The 16573-nt window shown below is 37.5% G+C and overlaps 1 protein-coding gene across 3 annotated transcripts in view; it reads right to left on the bottom strand.

Moving 5' to 3' along the window:
* Positions 1 to 16573, bottom strand: part of CTTNBP2 (cortactin binding protein 2) — a 159258-nt gene that overhangs the window by 77879 nt on the left and 64806 nt on the right. For all 3 annotated transcript variants that reach the window (XM_064487403.1, XM_064487402.1, XM_031455260.2), the window contains exon 3: positions 3128 to 3352. In XM_064487403.1, the coding sequence (XP_064343473.1) occupies positions 3128 to 3352 (225 nt within the window). The remainder of the gene's footprint in view (positions 1 to 3127; positions 3353 to 16573) is intronic.

The following is a 16573-nucleotide window of genomic DNA, read 5'->3' as shown; positions in this document are numbered from 1 at the left end:
TAGCCAAGGAAGAGCATGGGCCCAAGCTTGGCCAATTAAATGCACCTGCTGCTAGACTTCAACTAGGAAATGAGTGATGTATAGAGGCAGGGCCGGGGGAGGTGCCACTCAAGCCCCAGAGCAGTGATGGCAGTGGTGCTGTCCGGTGTCAGTACGCTTCAGTATCCAGCTCTCGGCAGAAGCAGCAGCCACTGCAGACCTGATCTATGGTGAGCATTTTTGTCAGTGATGCTGGCTGCTAAGAGCTGGTCCCCTAGCTCTCCCAGCCATGCTCCACCATGCTGTAAGCCAAAGAATAAATGCTGTTTCTGCTCAACTCAATGAATCCTAACTTCACTTGCTTGCAACTAAGAATTCTGCCTGATGCATCTAATGTCATGCAACTGACCTCATTATTCTGAGCTGCCACCTAGAAAAAGAGCTCTATCTAATATACAGAGCTACTTTTAGTTTTTTTCTCTGGTTAAAAAAAAAAATTGCTCCCTTCTGAATTTCCTAGTTGTTACTTTGGCTTCTTACTTTTAAAGGCTCTGCTCAAATTAAAATTTTTTACCCATTTTAGGGCTAGAAATTATACTAAGTATGAATAAAATGACTGAACATGAATTAGAATAGAAAATCTATTAACAGATGATGCACAAAATAAATCATTAAAAAACCCAAATAACCACCACCCTAGGTTACTGGCTCGAAAAGGGGGAGCATATTACCAGAGGCAAAGTTCCCCATAATGATTACTCATTAGCTTATTCAAAGTGGCCTGAGGCTCAGTCCACTTGCCAAATTGACTCTTGCCCAAATTTCCCTGGCACGCAAATTACCAAACAGTTAACCCTCCTATTAGTAGTCTCAGCAGGAACCAACGCATGAATGAACACGAAGCCTCTTCTCCCGCCTTGAGAGGCCAACTAGAGCAGCCTTCAGGCCAAATGTCTTAGAATTAGCAAAGAGCAATGCGCAGTGTCAGATAATAAATACTTGAATTGTAGATAATGGGACCTTTGCTTTTCCTGACTTCTGCTCTGGCAGTGATTTAAAGACCTGGATTCATTTAAATTAATGGATTTCTGTGTCTTAATGCTTTTAGATTTCCAGAGCTGCGATTTATTCTACATGCAAGGGAATTAAAGATGTCTGGTTAACATATTTACTTTCAAGGATAAAAATGACAGGTAATTTTGTTGCCAAAATGACTTTGATGTCTCTCATCTTAACAGCTGCTGTGATACTTTGTTTTTTTCATAAAGACACGGGATAAGAGTAGAAACTGTAACTCTTCCCACGGTTACAATCTACCGGAATACAGCATCCTTTAGGGACAAAGGCTAGCACTGCCTATCGGAGAGACCCTTCACTGAGACTGCACAGCCAGTGAATTTGGCCATAAAGGACTCCTGTATTCCTGTTATACGTGGGAGAGAGATCACTGGCTCATTTCATATTAGCCTCTCAGGGCCCATAGGACAGAAACAATTTCCTTTCACTTCCAGCCAGGTTGGAAATGACCCAGTCATTCAGAAACAAACAGGATGTAAGCTGATTAGAAAAAAAAAAAAAATCAACTAGATAATTAAATCTTTGATTCAACTTGAAATGAATTTCTTTTTCTCCTCTTACAAGAGAAATGGCCGATAAAAATGCAAAACTGCAGTAAAGTTTAGGAGAGCAAGCACTTTTATATATTGAATGGAAACTACAATAAAAAAATATTTTCTTGATTTTTGGTAACGCAGCATAAAACCCAGCAGAAATACTTTATTATGAAATAGCTCATTTGACACGTTAAGCACATAATTGAAATGTGTCTTGTCCAAGAAACACAAATGAGCTTTAGTGACATCAGCTGAAATACACTGGCTCTTGCTTATGTGGTTCGTGGGAATGTTTGAAAGGCTCCGGAGACCTCAGTGGTTGTCTGCAGGGCTTTGTCGAGGGTTTGCAGAGTCCAGACTAAAACTGTTCGATTCAGTCTCACGTGCATGGAAGGCCTTTTGTTCTCTACTGTTTTACCCAGTGTTTTTAGTTTTCTACTATGTGATATACCGAGCAAAAGGTTTGATTTTATTCAACATGTATACCAGAACACTAGCATATATATGTTAATGCAAAGATATAATTACAGGGAGAAAGCCACACATTTCATGACAGTATCAATAAATATTTACATAGTATACTGCATTCAGGTGAACTGCTAACCAGGTGTTAAATGTGTGCTATAACAATGTCTCTGAGAAGAACAAATAGAAGAAACATTTTAATTTATGCTTTAATAATGGTTGGAAGAATGCATTACTTTTAATTCTCATCATATCAGACATCATTACCTTCTCTGACTTCCTCTCTCTTTTCTAATAAAGGGAATCAGTAGTCTCCACCACGTACCGAAAGGACAAAATTTAAACTTCTATTTCCTTATGGCTGACCGCAGCAAGCTTTTATCATTTAGGACTCTTTGAAGCATCTGCTCATGTGCAGTAAATGTGTGTGTTGGTGGGGGAGGTAAGAAGGGGGCAGGAGGTTGGTTTAAATGAAACACATGTGAGCAGGAGTCTGGCGGTCTGCAGCAGAGACAGCCATCAGCCCCAGAGGCGAGTTTGAGACCAACCAGGACTCCAAGATGACATGCTGTGAGATTGCATATACCATGCAAACTTTCATTCTATTCTCCTCATGCTATTTTCATTTTCCAAAAAAAAAAAAAAAAAAGAATTAAAAATATAATTTCTGATTGCAAAGAAATGCTGGAGACAGAAGCTGGACAAGTTGAGGATGCCACCAGATGATCAGTCCTGGTCGCATTACTCGATCACCCATCCAGCAGTGAAGCAGGTCTTATGGCACTAGGAAAGGGAAGCCCCCCACCCTGATAAAAATCTGTATTTAATGGAGGTATCATAGTAACCATTATGGGAAACATAATTCGTCATACTTCTTTTATGATTTAGTGTTATTTCTGAGTTACGTTTGAGAAGGGCCACCAGAATGTGTCGGTATTTTGCATTTCTAAGTCCTTATCCTGACTCTCCTTGAAAATATAATATTTAAGAACAAAACAATAACCATGGAGATTATCTTTTCATTCTACATTGTGATGTGGGAGAAAAGGGCTGTTTCAAAGTCTCAATACCTTCTTTTGTCTGCTCTCAGCGGCAGCCAGCTGTGTGGACATCCTTTCTTGCATTTTTCTGCAGTGGGCCATGACTGCTTCAAGGATGGACAGGGGGTTGGTACAGACTGGCTTCTTCTCTTTGTCGCCGGCACCTGCTTCATAGTCTCTCTGCAGTGCCAGGAATGGGTCATTTAAATTAAATCTCCCATAACGTTCCTGGATAAATACCTCCTTCCTGCGAGCCTAGAACAAAATCAGAGGAATGTGCTGAAGACAGAAATGAAAATATACAGTAAGATATTTATACAAAGGCTTTGTGATTACCGTTCCAAATGGCATTCACAACTGTTGTGAGTAATGGCTTACATGTGACGTCAGGTGGTGAGTGAGAGGCAAGGGGAATGTGACCCCAAACCCTGACTAGCCTGCCATGCCATTCAGTCTCCTTCCAAATTTTCTTCCTTTAAGAATATTGTCTTTTAATTACAAATGATGCAAAGAGTTTTCTCCACCATGATGTGTGCTGCTTCAAGGATCTGAATTTCTCATTTAAAGTAAAATAAAAAATATCAACAATTAAAATAATTTTCAGCAAAAATTCAAAAATAAAAGTACATGTTGACAGAATCTATATTTCAGATAATCCTCATCAAGGTGAGTCACAAAATATAAGTCTCCCACAAGTTTTGTACAGCCAGAAAGAATGTATGAAAATGTTTTCTGAAGAAGAAAATATTTCCTGTAATTTTTTATGCCAAAAATCACAGCATTCACATTTCGTGAAGTCTGACCAACTAGAAAAAAAACCTCCAGGAAATTAGGATGATGCAAATGTCTTCTCATCATTGAAGGGCATTAAAATATAGTTCACAGAATCCCAGGAAAGAATGTAACCTCATTTTACTTTAAATGTCAGTCCATCAGCGTCAAAGTTAATTTCACATCCACTTGGCACTAAATGCAATTTTCTATAATTAGCCTACAATGGCCTTTGCATAAAATGGAAAATAGCAGTAGAAATATATTGAAAACGAGCAACATTTTCCTAACTCAGGTCATTTGGAATAGCTACCAGAAAAAAATTATTCTATATCACTGCCAGTGGAAAAACTAAATCACTTCACAATAAATCAAGCTTAATTGTCCAAAATGTTAAACATCTTTTCTAAAGAAATACTACATACATTTCCTTAATTGAAAAGCAACTTCATCAACCAACTCAACTTTTCCATTTTTAGCCCACTATTAGCAAGCCAACAAGCAAACACAAGGGCGAAAGACGAGTGGAAAAATCTAACATTTCTTTTCCTATTACCAAATTAGATTAGGAAATACAATTTAGGAAAAGTCCAATTTCACTATTAAATTTAAACTAGCTTTCAGAGGATTATTTTAAACTTAAAACTCAGAGTAATTTATGAGTCAAAAAGCATTTGGTATTTCTAGATTCTTCAAAAATTCAATTATGCAATCAATGCACTTAAGTATCACTTCAGAGATGCAATTTCAAAAACAATTTCATTTTGTCCTTCACATTTCTGTTAGTTTTTATTCCATGTTGTAGTCATCCCCAACCCCTGGATGAAAATTTGGGATAGCCCCATGGTTTTTCTAATTAGTTCCATCTAATACAAGTTATATCGTCACTTTAAAATATAAAACAGTCTCAGTTTGGTTATTAAGATATCCAACCTCAGAGGTATGATCGCTTCCCTTCCCCAGCTAGGATCTGCATCACCTGGGAAGTGTTTATGAAAACCTCTCTTCTTTCATCCAGTCTTCTCCCCCTCCTTCTCCCCCTCCGCCTTCTCTGGGTAGGAAGGAACTGGAGGCAGATGAAGATGGAGGTAAGGGGAATGGCAGCATTGTACCTGACTGGTTCAGCTGGCAGACTAGTCTTACCACCTGGGTGTGGCAAATACTTAAAGCCTACTCTTTTCCCGTGAAGTACCTGGTGACTTTAGAGAGCCATCCCCCTTTCCCACCACTGGGGACCCTTCATCTGCAGTTTCCCCAACGTAAGGCATACATGTAGGACAGACTACACCATCTGCAAGGCCCACTGCAAAATGAAAACACATGCTCTTTGTTCAAAAATTACTAAGAATTTCAAGATGGCAACAGCACACCATTTACCCAAGGGTGGGGCCCTTCTAAGCACACGGCCCCCCGTGACTCACAGCCTGAACCCCTGTGAAGCCAGCTCTGCATACACATCTCAGTGAAGCATCTAGAGTCTTTTGTCGGCAGAGGTCTTTCTTATGCTCTCAAGACTTCTCTGCTGAACAGGACCTGAATCAATTTCATTCCCACTCTGATGCCCATGGCCCAGTCTCGTCTATGGGAAATACTGGTGATTCTTCATCTAAGTAAAATCTGGGAATGCAAGATGACCACTGCAACCACCTTTCTGTCATTTCCGCAGATCACCTGCTTTTTCAGCCCCACTTCCACTCAGAGCACCAAGACCTGCATGAGAAGCCTATTAAGTCCTTAAATAGCCTCCTTAAAGTCCTTTCCTCTTAAGATGAAGGGAAAAGCAACTGGATGGGACAGGATGCAGTATTCTCTCCAGAGAAATGCTCTTTGATAAAAGATTTTTATATATCCTCAATGTGTGTAAGGAATTTAAAAGGTAAAGGTGGATTTCAAAATTTCTGAAAATTGTGCATCTTGGACCTCATTTTAGTATCCAAAATTTATCACTATGGGTACCCTCCTGAAACTTAACATTTTAACAATCAATTGTAATTGCCTGATGTCTCCTTACACATCCAACATATTTTATGTTGTCCAGTACTTGTAACACTAACTCAAGCCATTTCTTAACCACACAGGTTATTCTTAAATCAGAGTGAACTTTTGATAAATGAGTTAAAATTAATTTTTACATAAGCAGTAAATACACATATCATGGGCCTATTTCTAGTTTAAACAAATTCTATGGTCTGAAAAATTTTAATGCATTTTTTTTAACTGTTGTGAAAGTTTTGCATGTTTATTGTGTTTGGTGTTGTTTCAAAATTACTAGCTTCAACTGAGAGTCACTGTGACATTGTTAAACGTGGGCATTATTTTTTTCTGCTGTAAACGTTGTTTAATGATATGTGTACAAGACGGTAACCACAAAACTGCCAACTGATTTGGCCAAAATGGACTAACACTTCACCTTTATGATGAAGTACAAGACACATACGCTAGAATTTTAAGGGCAGAAGCAGTGCTAACAAGCTAGGCACCTTTGTCCCTGGTATCTTCCATTTTCAAATCAAGATCAATGAAGCAGCCTCATGCGTGTCTAAGACACCTTGCATGTACACAACAAATACGATTTCATCTTTTTTAAGTTCTTAAAAGCCTGGAAACCTCAGGTAAAATGAATGTCAAAGATTGCATGCGGTCCATTAACATTAAACTGATCCGATCCTGTGTTTATTGTTTTCAGAAATAGCAGGTAATAATTTTATTCGATAACCGTATAGAAATTTGTTTATACTTGTTACATATATTCAATGTGTATTTTTTTATATCTCTGTCTTAGAAGTTCAAAGCTGGGGTTCTCATTTTTCAACAACTATTAATGCTTATTTCTTTTAATATTCTTGTAAGAAGTATACCTTTCTTAGCACAACTTTCTTTGTAACATAGTACTTAATTTTGGATTTACCGCATTACTTTTATTAAGGGCAGATCAACAATACATGCAAGTATTAATATTTAAGGAGACCATGTAACAAAAAAGGTCCTGAATCGTTTATCATACTGGGTTTGAAGAGGTCTTTCCCTTAAAAAGGGAAGAGCGGAATGTGCAGATAATTTCTTGGTTTATGCATCAGAATTACTTGAGAATGAAATGCCTTTCAGAGAAATGAGTCACTATGAAGACACAGGCTAACTATAATTATGAAAACAGACACTTAAAAATACTCTTAAACCTAGTTACACTGATAAAATTTCATCAGAATCTGAAAGATTACAGAATCCGAAAGTTTACAGAATCCTGAAAAAGTCACAAGTGAGAAATAAAAACACGGCCATTACTAACAGAGGATTGGACAGATACTGAGTTCCTACTTTTGGCTTTTATTGTTCTGTAAGACCAACTGAACTAGGTTGGACCTGAGTAATAATAATAAAACAGAAAGTATCTTAGCTATTCAAATTTTTCTTAGATATCCTTTGAAATCTAAAAGGATTTCAAAATCCTCTTAGGAAAAAAAACTCTAAAACTCACATTGTGGGTCACAATTAAAACATATCATCAATTGATTTTAAAACATACTGAGAAACTCATGGTTAAAATTATTTTGTCTTATGAAAAACTGAAATGATTCTGTAAGACTAAACCATACTAATAACTGAGCTTATTTTTTATTGCTAGGTGTTTCATATTCATTTCCTCCTAAAATAAGTCCAGGAGATAGCCATTTTTTAAATTCGCATTTTTCTGATAAGCAGACTGAGGCTTAGACAGATTAATTTACTCTCCCGGGGTCACTTCAATGGGAGCTGGTATTCGACCCAGGTAGTCTTACTCCAAAGCCTACACTTTGAGGCATTTTGTAATTATGACTAAAGTACTTTGGAACACCAGGAAAGACTTCAAAAATAAGTAGTGTTTACAATACCATTCAAGCCAATATACAAAGAAATACAGTTTAAAATAAAGACAAAAATGTGACAGTATTCTGAGGAGTTAACAGTTTTCTATACGGGCTATATGTACTTTTACTGTTACTAACCATATATTAAGATAATTTAATCAAATCGAAGCATTTTTCCCCCCAAGATTCTTCAGAGAATAACATTCAAGTGCAAAACACAGTTCAATAAGAAAAATGGCTTCTAAATATGCTTTTCCCCAAAAGTATATCATCAAAATCACTGACTACCTAAAAATTAAAAGAAAACCAAAGCCCCAAAGCACTACCATTAATACAGTGCTAACTGCAAGAAGACGACAGAGGAATTCTGTCCTCCACTCTGGCCCACTCAACACAGCGGCCACCACTGTGCGTGCCAATGATACCAAACCACAAGGGATGGGTAAATAGATGAGCCCAATTTGACAAGACGGACTTTTGCAGGAAAAACCATGAGTTGCTTCTTGAGTACAAACACAGAAGAGAGTATGAAAAATGCTTTGGGGCTGCAATCAATACTACATTCAAGGAGTAAACCATGAAATGAAATCTGTTCCCTCCCCACACCTCAAACCAGCAACTCAACATGAGGTTTCATAAATTAATAGAAAAGAATGATCAGAGACAATCCCTGGACTACTGGGCTCTCTTCTGGGTAAAATATTTAAAGCATGATCAACAGAAAAAGGACCTGAAGACAGAACTGAATAGAAAGAGCAGAAGAAAATAGGAACACTTAAAAGACTTACAGCAGCACGACTGCACTCTTGCAATACCTGACGTCATTTTATGTTTAAAGAGGTATCTATTTATATGAATCCCAAGGAATAAAATTATGGCCTTTATAATAAGGAATTAAGGGTCAAAACTATTCCAAAGATACAACAGGCTGCACTGGACTGGAGTGAAATACGTTCTCTGGCTGTGTTTCAAACATCAGCTGAAATAGTAAAAATGGGGTGCAGAGGTTTCAAAAACAGAGAAGGCTGTTGGCTTCTCAACCGCTACATTCCTCCCAGCCCTGAAATACTATTATTCAAAATCAAGAGGGATGGAAAATCCATAGAGATTTTTTCCCCCCAACAGTCAAGATAAAAATTTGTCTAACTCTAAATATCTGTCTCAGTGGTAAGGAGTTCAAGTAGACCAAGATCTACTAAACAAAACAAACAAAAAAACCAAAAAAACTAAGATTAAGAGCTCTTCTAAGAAGAAAGGAGGAAAATATCCTACTTGCAAATAAAAAGGAATGGTAAAGCAGATGTAAGCGGTGGACCTCAGAGCTCATTCTCACTCTAAGACAGGCAGAATACTGTAGGAGTAGGTTTACACATTCATACACCACACACACACAGTGGTTGAATGGACCACAGAGGGTGGGAACAGCTATGTAAAAGTTTACACCGTCTTTTGGAGAAGGACCATTACTGCTCTACAATGATCACAAAGGCTTAGAAATTCACTAACCAGGAACGAAATGTAACTTCCTGGAATATGAATGAAATGCCACAATGTCTGAATGGTTCAGCTGTGGGGACACACTTCGGACATTGCTTATATGTGGCAAGACGTACATGGAACACAGAATTGAAGGCATGTCATGGCATCATGACCTGCCCTGCAGGGCAGGAGAAGTGGGTCAAAGAGGAGAAAAGTTTTCCCTGCTCTCTCCTCCCACCTTCATGCCCCAACCTTGCTGCCACAACGTCCTACCTGCTCATGGACACAGTAATCTGGACGTGCAGAAACTGTCATGCCAAGAATATGCATGATGAATTACCGTGACTCATACATCAAGAGTGACTTAGATTTGTTTAGTTACTGAGGCTAAAATCTGAAAGTCATACTTCAATAAACCACCAATTTTCTCATCGAAATGCAGACCATTCTAGCAGAATCTGTGAAAAATGGCTTGATTTCACAGAAGCCAGGGCCAGAAGTAATCTCCCAACCATTTACTTTGACCTGTCTGCCACTTACCATCTTGCACACCCATCAGTGCTTGTCTCAGCCAGATATGTGGCCCACACTCATCTGTAAAAATAAGATTACCTTTATACCTTTATTCCCTAACTAGATTGAGAATGGCACATGGTGCCACGCTGTTCTGCTCTCTTGCAGAATAGACATTATTAAACTACCAGCACACTTTATGCTGAATCCAGGGGCGGCCTCACAATTTGTCTTAATACATCTCTCCAGGCAGTCACCACCCAACAATCTGAACTGGATCACATATGAACCTACCTACCAACTCTGCCCCGGGCAGTTAACTGCTACAATTAGCTATATCCTTACCTCAACTAGACAAGTAAAACCACACCTTTTACATCTCTATAACTTAACAGAATACCCCACACACATCAACTTATTTAGGCCTGGTAGAAGTAATGGTTTCTATTACTGGCATCAGTCATTTCCTATGATTGTTAATTATAAGTGAACTTTTAATATCAAAAAAGAGTAGTTTTAAATTTCATGAAAGAGGCATTATTACTCAACAGCAATAAAAAACTAAATGTATTTATCCAAATCTATAAGCACATTTGACTATTTTATGTTTTTATTTAAAATAATATATGTTCCCTGAACTTGGGAAAATACTGATGTAAGAAAAAAGAAAAAACCATAATACAATCATCAGAAAGTAGTCATGACTACATTTGCTTTGTATTCTACAAATTATTTTTCCCAAGCATGTATTAAATATAGTTATCAAGGGCTTAAGGGAATATGATTTAAGTAGCCTTTCCCATTTAATTCACTAAGTATTTCCCATTTCAATCATCTATACCAATATTTTTAACAGTATTCTATAAATGAATCCTAATATATTAAAAAATTTCACTTTCATCACTTAGTTTGCTTTCAATTTTTCTAATATACCTAGAGGTAAACCTGTGGGAACATTTATGAAATTCACAGGGGTGGTATTACCTGATTAAAAATAAAAATATTTTGAAGACTTTTGAAATACACTACCAAATTCCTCTTCAGAGAGAGCTTGCCTATTTCATTCCCACCAGTAGTAGCTTCTTTACATCTATAATTATGAGGGAGATTGGTCTCTATTTTCTTATTTGTTTACTATCTTTTGTCAGTTTGGAGGTTAGAATACTGCTCACCTCAGCCAGGCCATGAGCCCTCTCCTTTATTTTCTGGAAAGTTTTGTGTACATTAGTATTATTTATTTTTTGAACGTCTCATAGAATTTTCCAGTGAAACCATCTGGGCCTCGAATTTCCTTTGGGGGGATGGTTTTGATAATAATTTTAATTTTTTAACATTTTTTAATTGAGTTATAGTCATTTTACAATGCTGTGTCAAATTCCAGTGTAGAGCATGATTTTTCAGTTATACATGAACTTACAAATATTGACACATTTTTTTTCACTGTGAGCTATAAGATCTTGTATATATTTTCCTGTGCTGTACAGTATAGTATAATCTTGTTTATCTATTCTACATTTTGAAATCCCAGTCTGTCCTTTCCCACCCCGCTGCCCCCTTGGTAACCACAAGTTTGTATTCTATGTCTATGAGTCTGTTTCTGTTTTGTATTTATGTGTTTTGTTTTTGTTTTTTTTTTTAGATTCCACATATGAGCGATCTCATATGGTATTTTTCTTTCTCTTTCTGGCTTACTTCACTTAGAATGACATTCTCCAGGAGCATCCATGTTGCTGCAAATGGTGTTATGTTGTCAGTTTTTATGGCTGAATAGTATTCCATTGTATAAAGATACCACATCTTTTTTACCCAGTCATCTGTCAATGGACATTTAGGCTGTTTCCATGTCTTGGCTATTGTAAATTGTGTTGCTATGAATACTGGGGCACAGGTGTCATCCTGAAGTAGGGTTCCTTCTGGATATATGCCCAGGAGCAGGATTCCTGGGTCATATGGTAAGTCTGTTCCTAGTCTTTTGAGGAATCTCCATACTGTTTTCCACAGTGGAAGCACCAAACTGCATTCCCACCAGCAGTGCAGGAGCCTTTTTCTCGACAGCCTGATAATGAATTTTTAAAATAGATAAAGAGCCATTTGGATATTTCATTTCTTCTTGTGTCAATTTTGTAAGTTGTCTTTTTCAAGAAATGTGCCCACTTCATCTAGAGGTTGTTGAAGTTGTTCATAGAGTTCACACAGTATCACTTTAGTATTTGTAGGATCTGTAGTGACAATCTCTTTTTTCATTCCTAATGGTGGTGATTTGTGTTCTTTTGTTCTTGCTCACTTTATCCAAGAATATGTCAATTTTGGTTTTTTTTTTTCAGTGAGCCAGCTTTTTTGCTTCATTAATTTTCTCCATTGTCTATTTCACATTTTGTTGATTACTGCTCTTTAACAAGAAAAAAATTTTTTCCTTCTACTTAGTGTTTACTTTGCTCTCCTCTTTGTAGTTCCTTCAAGTGGAATCTTAGGTCATTGATTTTTAGATTGGTTCCCTTTTTAATACAAGCATTTAAGGCTCTTGATTTCCCTTTAAACAACATCTTAGCTGTATCTCAAATACTGTGATATCATTTTGCTGTCATTCAATTCAAATATTTTCTAAATTTGTTATTTTGTCTTTGACACAGTTTTTTCCTTTAATTTCCAGATACTTGGAGTTTTCCTGAATAGCTTATTGTTATTGGTTTCTCGTTTAATTCTATTGAGGTCATTGATATATTCTACAAATGACAATTAATATAAGTGGTTCAAAGTGTTAAATCATATTTTCTATGTTTTGTTTTCTTGTAGCAACTACTAATTGCTCTATCAACTACTAAAAGATATTAAAATCTACCATGATTATGGAATTATTCATTTTTCCTTTTAATTCTGTCAATTTCTGCTTCATATATTTTCAGGCTGTTAATCGTTGTGTACACATTTATAATGTCTTTGTGATGACTGTCCTTTTAATATGAATTGCAACATCTCTATAATTCTGGATCTTTTTTGTATCTTTTATTCTATCTATCTTTCTATTCACAATTCACCCTTATCCTTCTATTCACAATTCACCAGCACAAATGGCTTCATTTGTATTAGTAAATGTTACTCACCAGAAGGACAAGCCTCCTTCACAATATCAGCTTCTAAGTTTCTTTGCTATGCTACCAGCTTATTCTTCTGATGAAATTTAAATTTATCAACTTATAAAAATTAAGCAACGATAATTTTAATTAAAATTATGTATAAATTACACACACATTTGAGGAAAGAGAACTTTTTCATAAGATTAACCCCTGCCATTGGAAAATAATCTTAATTTATTAAAAATTGCTTTTTTATCTTGCAGAAGATTTCTATTTTCAAATCAATCAGCATAAATCTGAGAATAAAGGAATCTTTTTCACGTATCTTTGGAAATATTCCCACTTTCCTAATTATCTGCATACAGTACATACTTTATCTTGATTGAAATTGCTAAGGCATGAAGCTAGAACACTCCCTTACACCATACACAAAAATAAACTCCAAATGGATCAAAGACTTAAACATAAGACAAGATACGGTAAGCCTCCTTGAAGAAAATATAGGCAAAACACTATCTGACATGCATCTCAAAAACGTTCTCCTAGAACAGTCTACTCAAGCAATAGAAATAAAAGCAACAATAAACAAATGGGACCTAATGAAACTTGCAAGCTTCTGCACAGCAAAGGAAACCAGAAATAAAACAAAAAGACAACCTACGGAATGGGAGAAAATTTTTGCAAATGAAACCGACAAAGGCTTGATCTCCAGAATATATAAGCAACTCATACGACTTAATAAGAAACAAGCAAACAACCCAATCCAAAAATGGGCAAAAGACCTAAACAAGCAATTCTCCAAGGAAGACATACAAATGATCAATAGGCACATGAAAAAATGCTCAATATTGCTAATTATCAGAGAAATGCAAATCAAAACTACAATGAGGTATCACCTCACACCAGTCAGAATGGCCATCATTTAAAAATCCACAAATGACAAATGCTGGAGAGGTTGTGGAGAAAAGGGAACCCTCCTACACTGCTGGTGGGAATGCAGTTTGGTGCAGCTACTGTGGAAAACAGTATGGAGATTCCTCAAAAGACTAGGAATAGACTTATAATATGACCAGGAATCCCGCTCCTGGGCATATATCCAGAAGGTACCCTACTTCAGGATGACACCTGCACCCCAATGTTCATAGCAGCACTATTTACAATAGCCAAGACATGGAGACAGCCTAAATGTCCATCAACAGATGACTCGATAAAGAAGATGTGGTATATTTATACAATGGAATACTACTCAGCCATAAAAACCAACAACGTAACGCCATTTGCAGCAACATGGATGCTCCTGGAGAACGTCATTCTAAGTGAAGTAAGCCAGAAAGAAAGAAAAATACCATATGAGATCGCTCATATGTGGAATCTTAAAAACAAAAACAAAAACAAAGCATAAATACAAAACAGAAACAGACTCATAGACATAGAATACAAACTTGTGGTTGCCAAAGGGGCAGAGGGTGGGAACGGGTAGACAGGATTTCAAAATTGTAGAATAGATAAACAAGATTATACTGTATAGCACAGGGAAATACATACAAGATCTTATGGTAGCTCAGAGAAAAAAATGTGACAATGAATATATATGTCCATGTGTAACTGAAAAATTGTGCTCTACGCTGGAATTTGACACATTGTAAAATGATTATAAATCAATAAAAAATTAAAAAAAAAAAGAAATTGCTAAGGCAGTAGTTCTCATCAGTACTCATCATAATCACCTACAGAACTCTGCAAACACTCAGCTTTGGCCCAACACAATCAGTTGGTCTATCAAGTTTCTCTTATGTATTCTGATGTCCCAGCCAAGGATATGAATAACCAATTTCCTGCTCCTTATTTATACTTTTCTATCATTATTTTCACACTTATTATCTTTATGCTTCCTATCAACTAGGTAAATCTTTAGGTCACTTATTTTTCAAGCAGCTTTGGGATGGGAATATTTTATATCTTTGCTAATCTGAAGATGCTTTCTATTTCCTTTGTACATGTACCTTGTCTGGGTGAAAACATTCTCAGAAGATATCCTGACACTCCTGTATTCAATAGCGCACAGGGGCAAGTACAAGGCCAGGTGGCTTTCTCTCCCTTTCAGGGAAGCCGCCTGCTTTTCTGCCTGATTAAATCAATTCTTTTCCTAACCTTAAATGACACTTAAGATTATTCCTGGTGTAGGGCCTGGTATTTTCTTGACATGTAGTCTTCTCATCTAAAGACTCTGCTACATCTTGGTTGCAGTATTCGTTTTATTTGCTCTGGTATCTTTGAGGACCATCCACTTTTCTCCTGGTGGCTCTCCATTCTCCGTCTCCCACATGTTTGTATCTTTGTTTCTATTTTCTTACTTTAATCCCTTCCTCTGGGTTCTGGGAAATCTTATATTTGTCATGGATCCAGTCTTTTTTTTTTTATAGTGTTGGGTTTTTTTCACTCTTACTTCTTATACTTTAATTCTCCTTGTTCATTTTAAATTCTTTTCATGATCATAGGAGGTAGGTACTGTTATCCTCACTTTAAAGATAGGAACACGGAGGCACTGAGAGGGCAGGAGGCTTGTGCAAGGTCATAGGGCTAGAAGTGGTGGAGCCAGGGCTCACTCCAGCGTTGTGCCTCCAAGTCCCACGCCCCATTCCTTGCCTTCTTTCCCCCAGCTTTGCAGCCAGCCTTCCCTCCATCACAGTCTGACTTACCCACCATTCAGTCTCACTTCAAAGCCTATGTTTTCTTAAATTTTAAGACACAAAGCAGATGCTATCTAAAAACTATTTTCTAAAATTTACTTGTTTCTCATAATTTTTGTCAGATAGAGGCTGTTCCTTTGCATTTTAAGTGTTAAGTTATTATCTTAATTGTTCTATGCGGCAAAATCTTTTATAGGCCTTATGGATTTCTTTCTTTCTTTCTTTCTTTTTTTTGTTTGTTTGTTTGTTTACTCAATCTTTGGGACAGTAGGAGTCAACCCAGATCTAGTGTTTACCCATAAGCAGGCAGGTAGAATCTCCCTCAGTATCTTTACTCTCCATCTGGTTGCCATTAAAATGCTTCTCTAATACTGGGAGTCAGTGAACAGACTGGTACAAATTTATAATGCAGTGTTCCTTTCAGCTGAGAGAAGTGGCAGGAATCCATAGCCACAGCCCCTGAGAGCGAACTGGGCTCTTGCTCAGTGCTCCCCACCCTGTGTATTAAGGACAACGAGTCTCGTTGGCTGAGCTCGCCCACGAGATGCTCCTGAGGGCATGTGTGTGTGATCCCCATCCTTGCAGAGTACCAGGGAGTGGCCTCGATGCCCACACAGATCTATGGTTGTTGCAGCAATGCTGTTTTCTGATGCTTCTCTTCTGCAGTCATAGAAGGGATTTCAAACACCTCTCTACCTGTCCCTCAGGCTGCCCTCACCTCTCCAAATCCAGGGAGGTAGGAGTTGCTGGGTCTTCCCAAATTACAGGTCCATCTCCTGAGAGAGCACCACAGGGGCCCAGGAAGTGAGTCAGTTCTCATTCATCCCTCAGTCCGGTCACGTAAGCATTGTATCCAGCAGATATTCCTTTATTTTCCAGGACATGGGAATTACAACCGTGGAGAGAGTAGGCTCAGAAATCAAACAAAATAGATTTGAATAGTGACTCTGCCGCTGCCAAGAATGTACCTTGGGCTGGTAACTTTACTCCCCTGGGTCTTTTTCAGTTACACGAAGGTCACAGACTACCTAAACAGGAACTCACTGCTGCTGTGTTGAAGGATTAATGAAACGATGCATGTAAGGCACTTAACTGGGTGCCTGG

Source organism: Camelus dromedarius, chromosome 7 (genome assembly GCF_036321535.1).
Source record: "Camelus dromedarius isolate mCamDro1 chromosome 7, mCamDro1.pat, whole genome shotgun sequence".
In the NCBI taxonomy this organism is placed as follows: domain Eukaryota; kingdom Metazoa; phylum Chordata; class Mammalia; order Artiodactyla; family Camelidae; genus Camelus; species Camelus dromedarius.
Note: the sequence above shows the minus strand (reverse complement) of the source record. Positions and strands in the feature narration are given on the sequence as shown.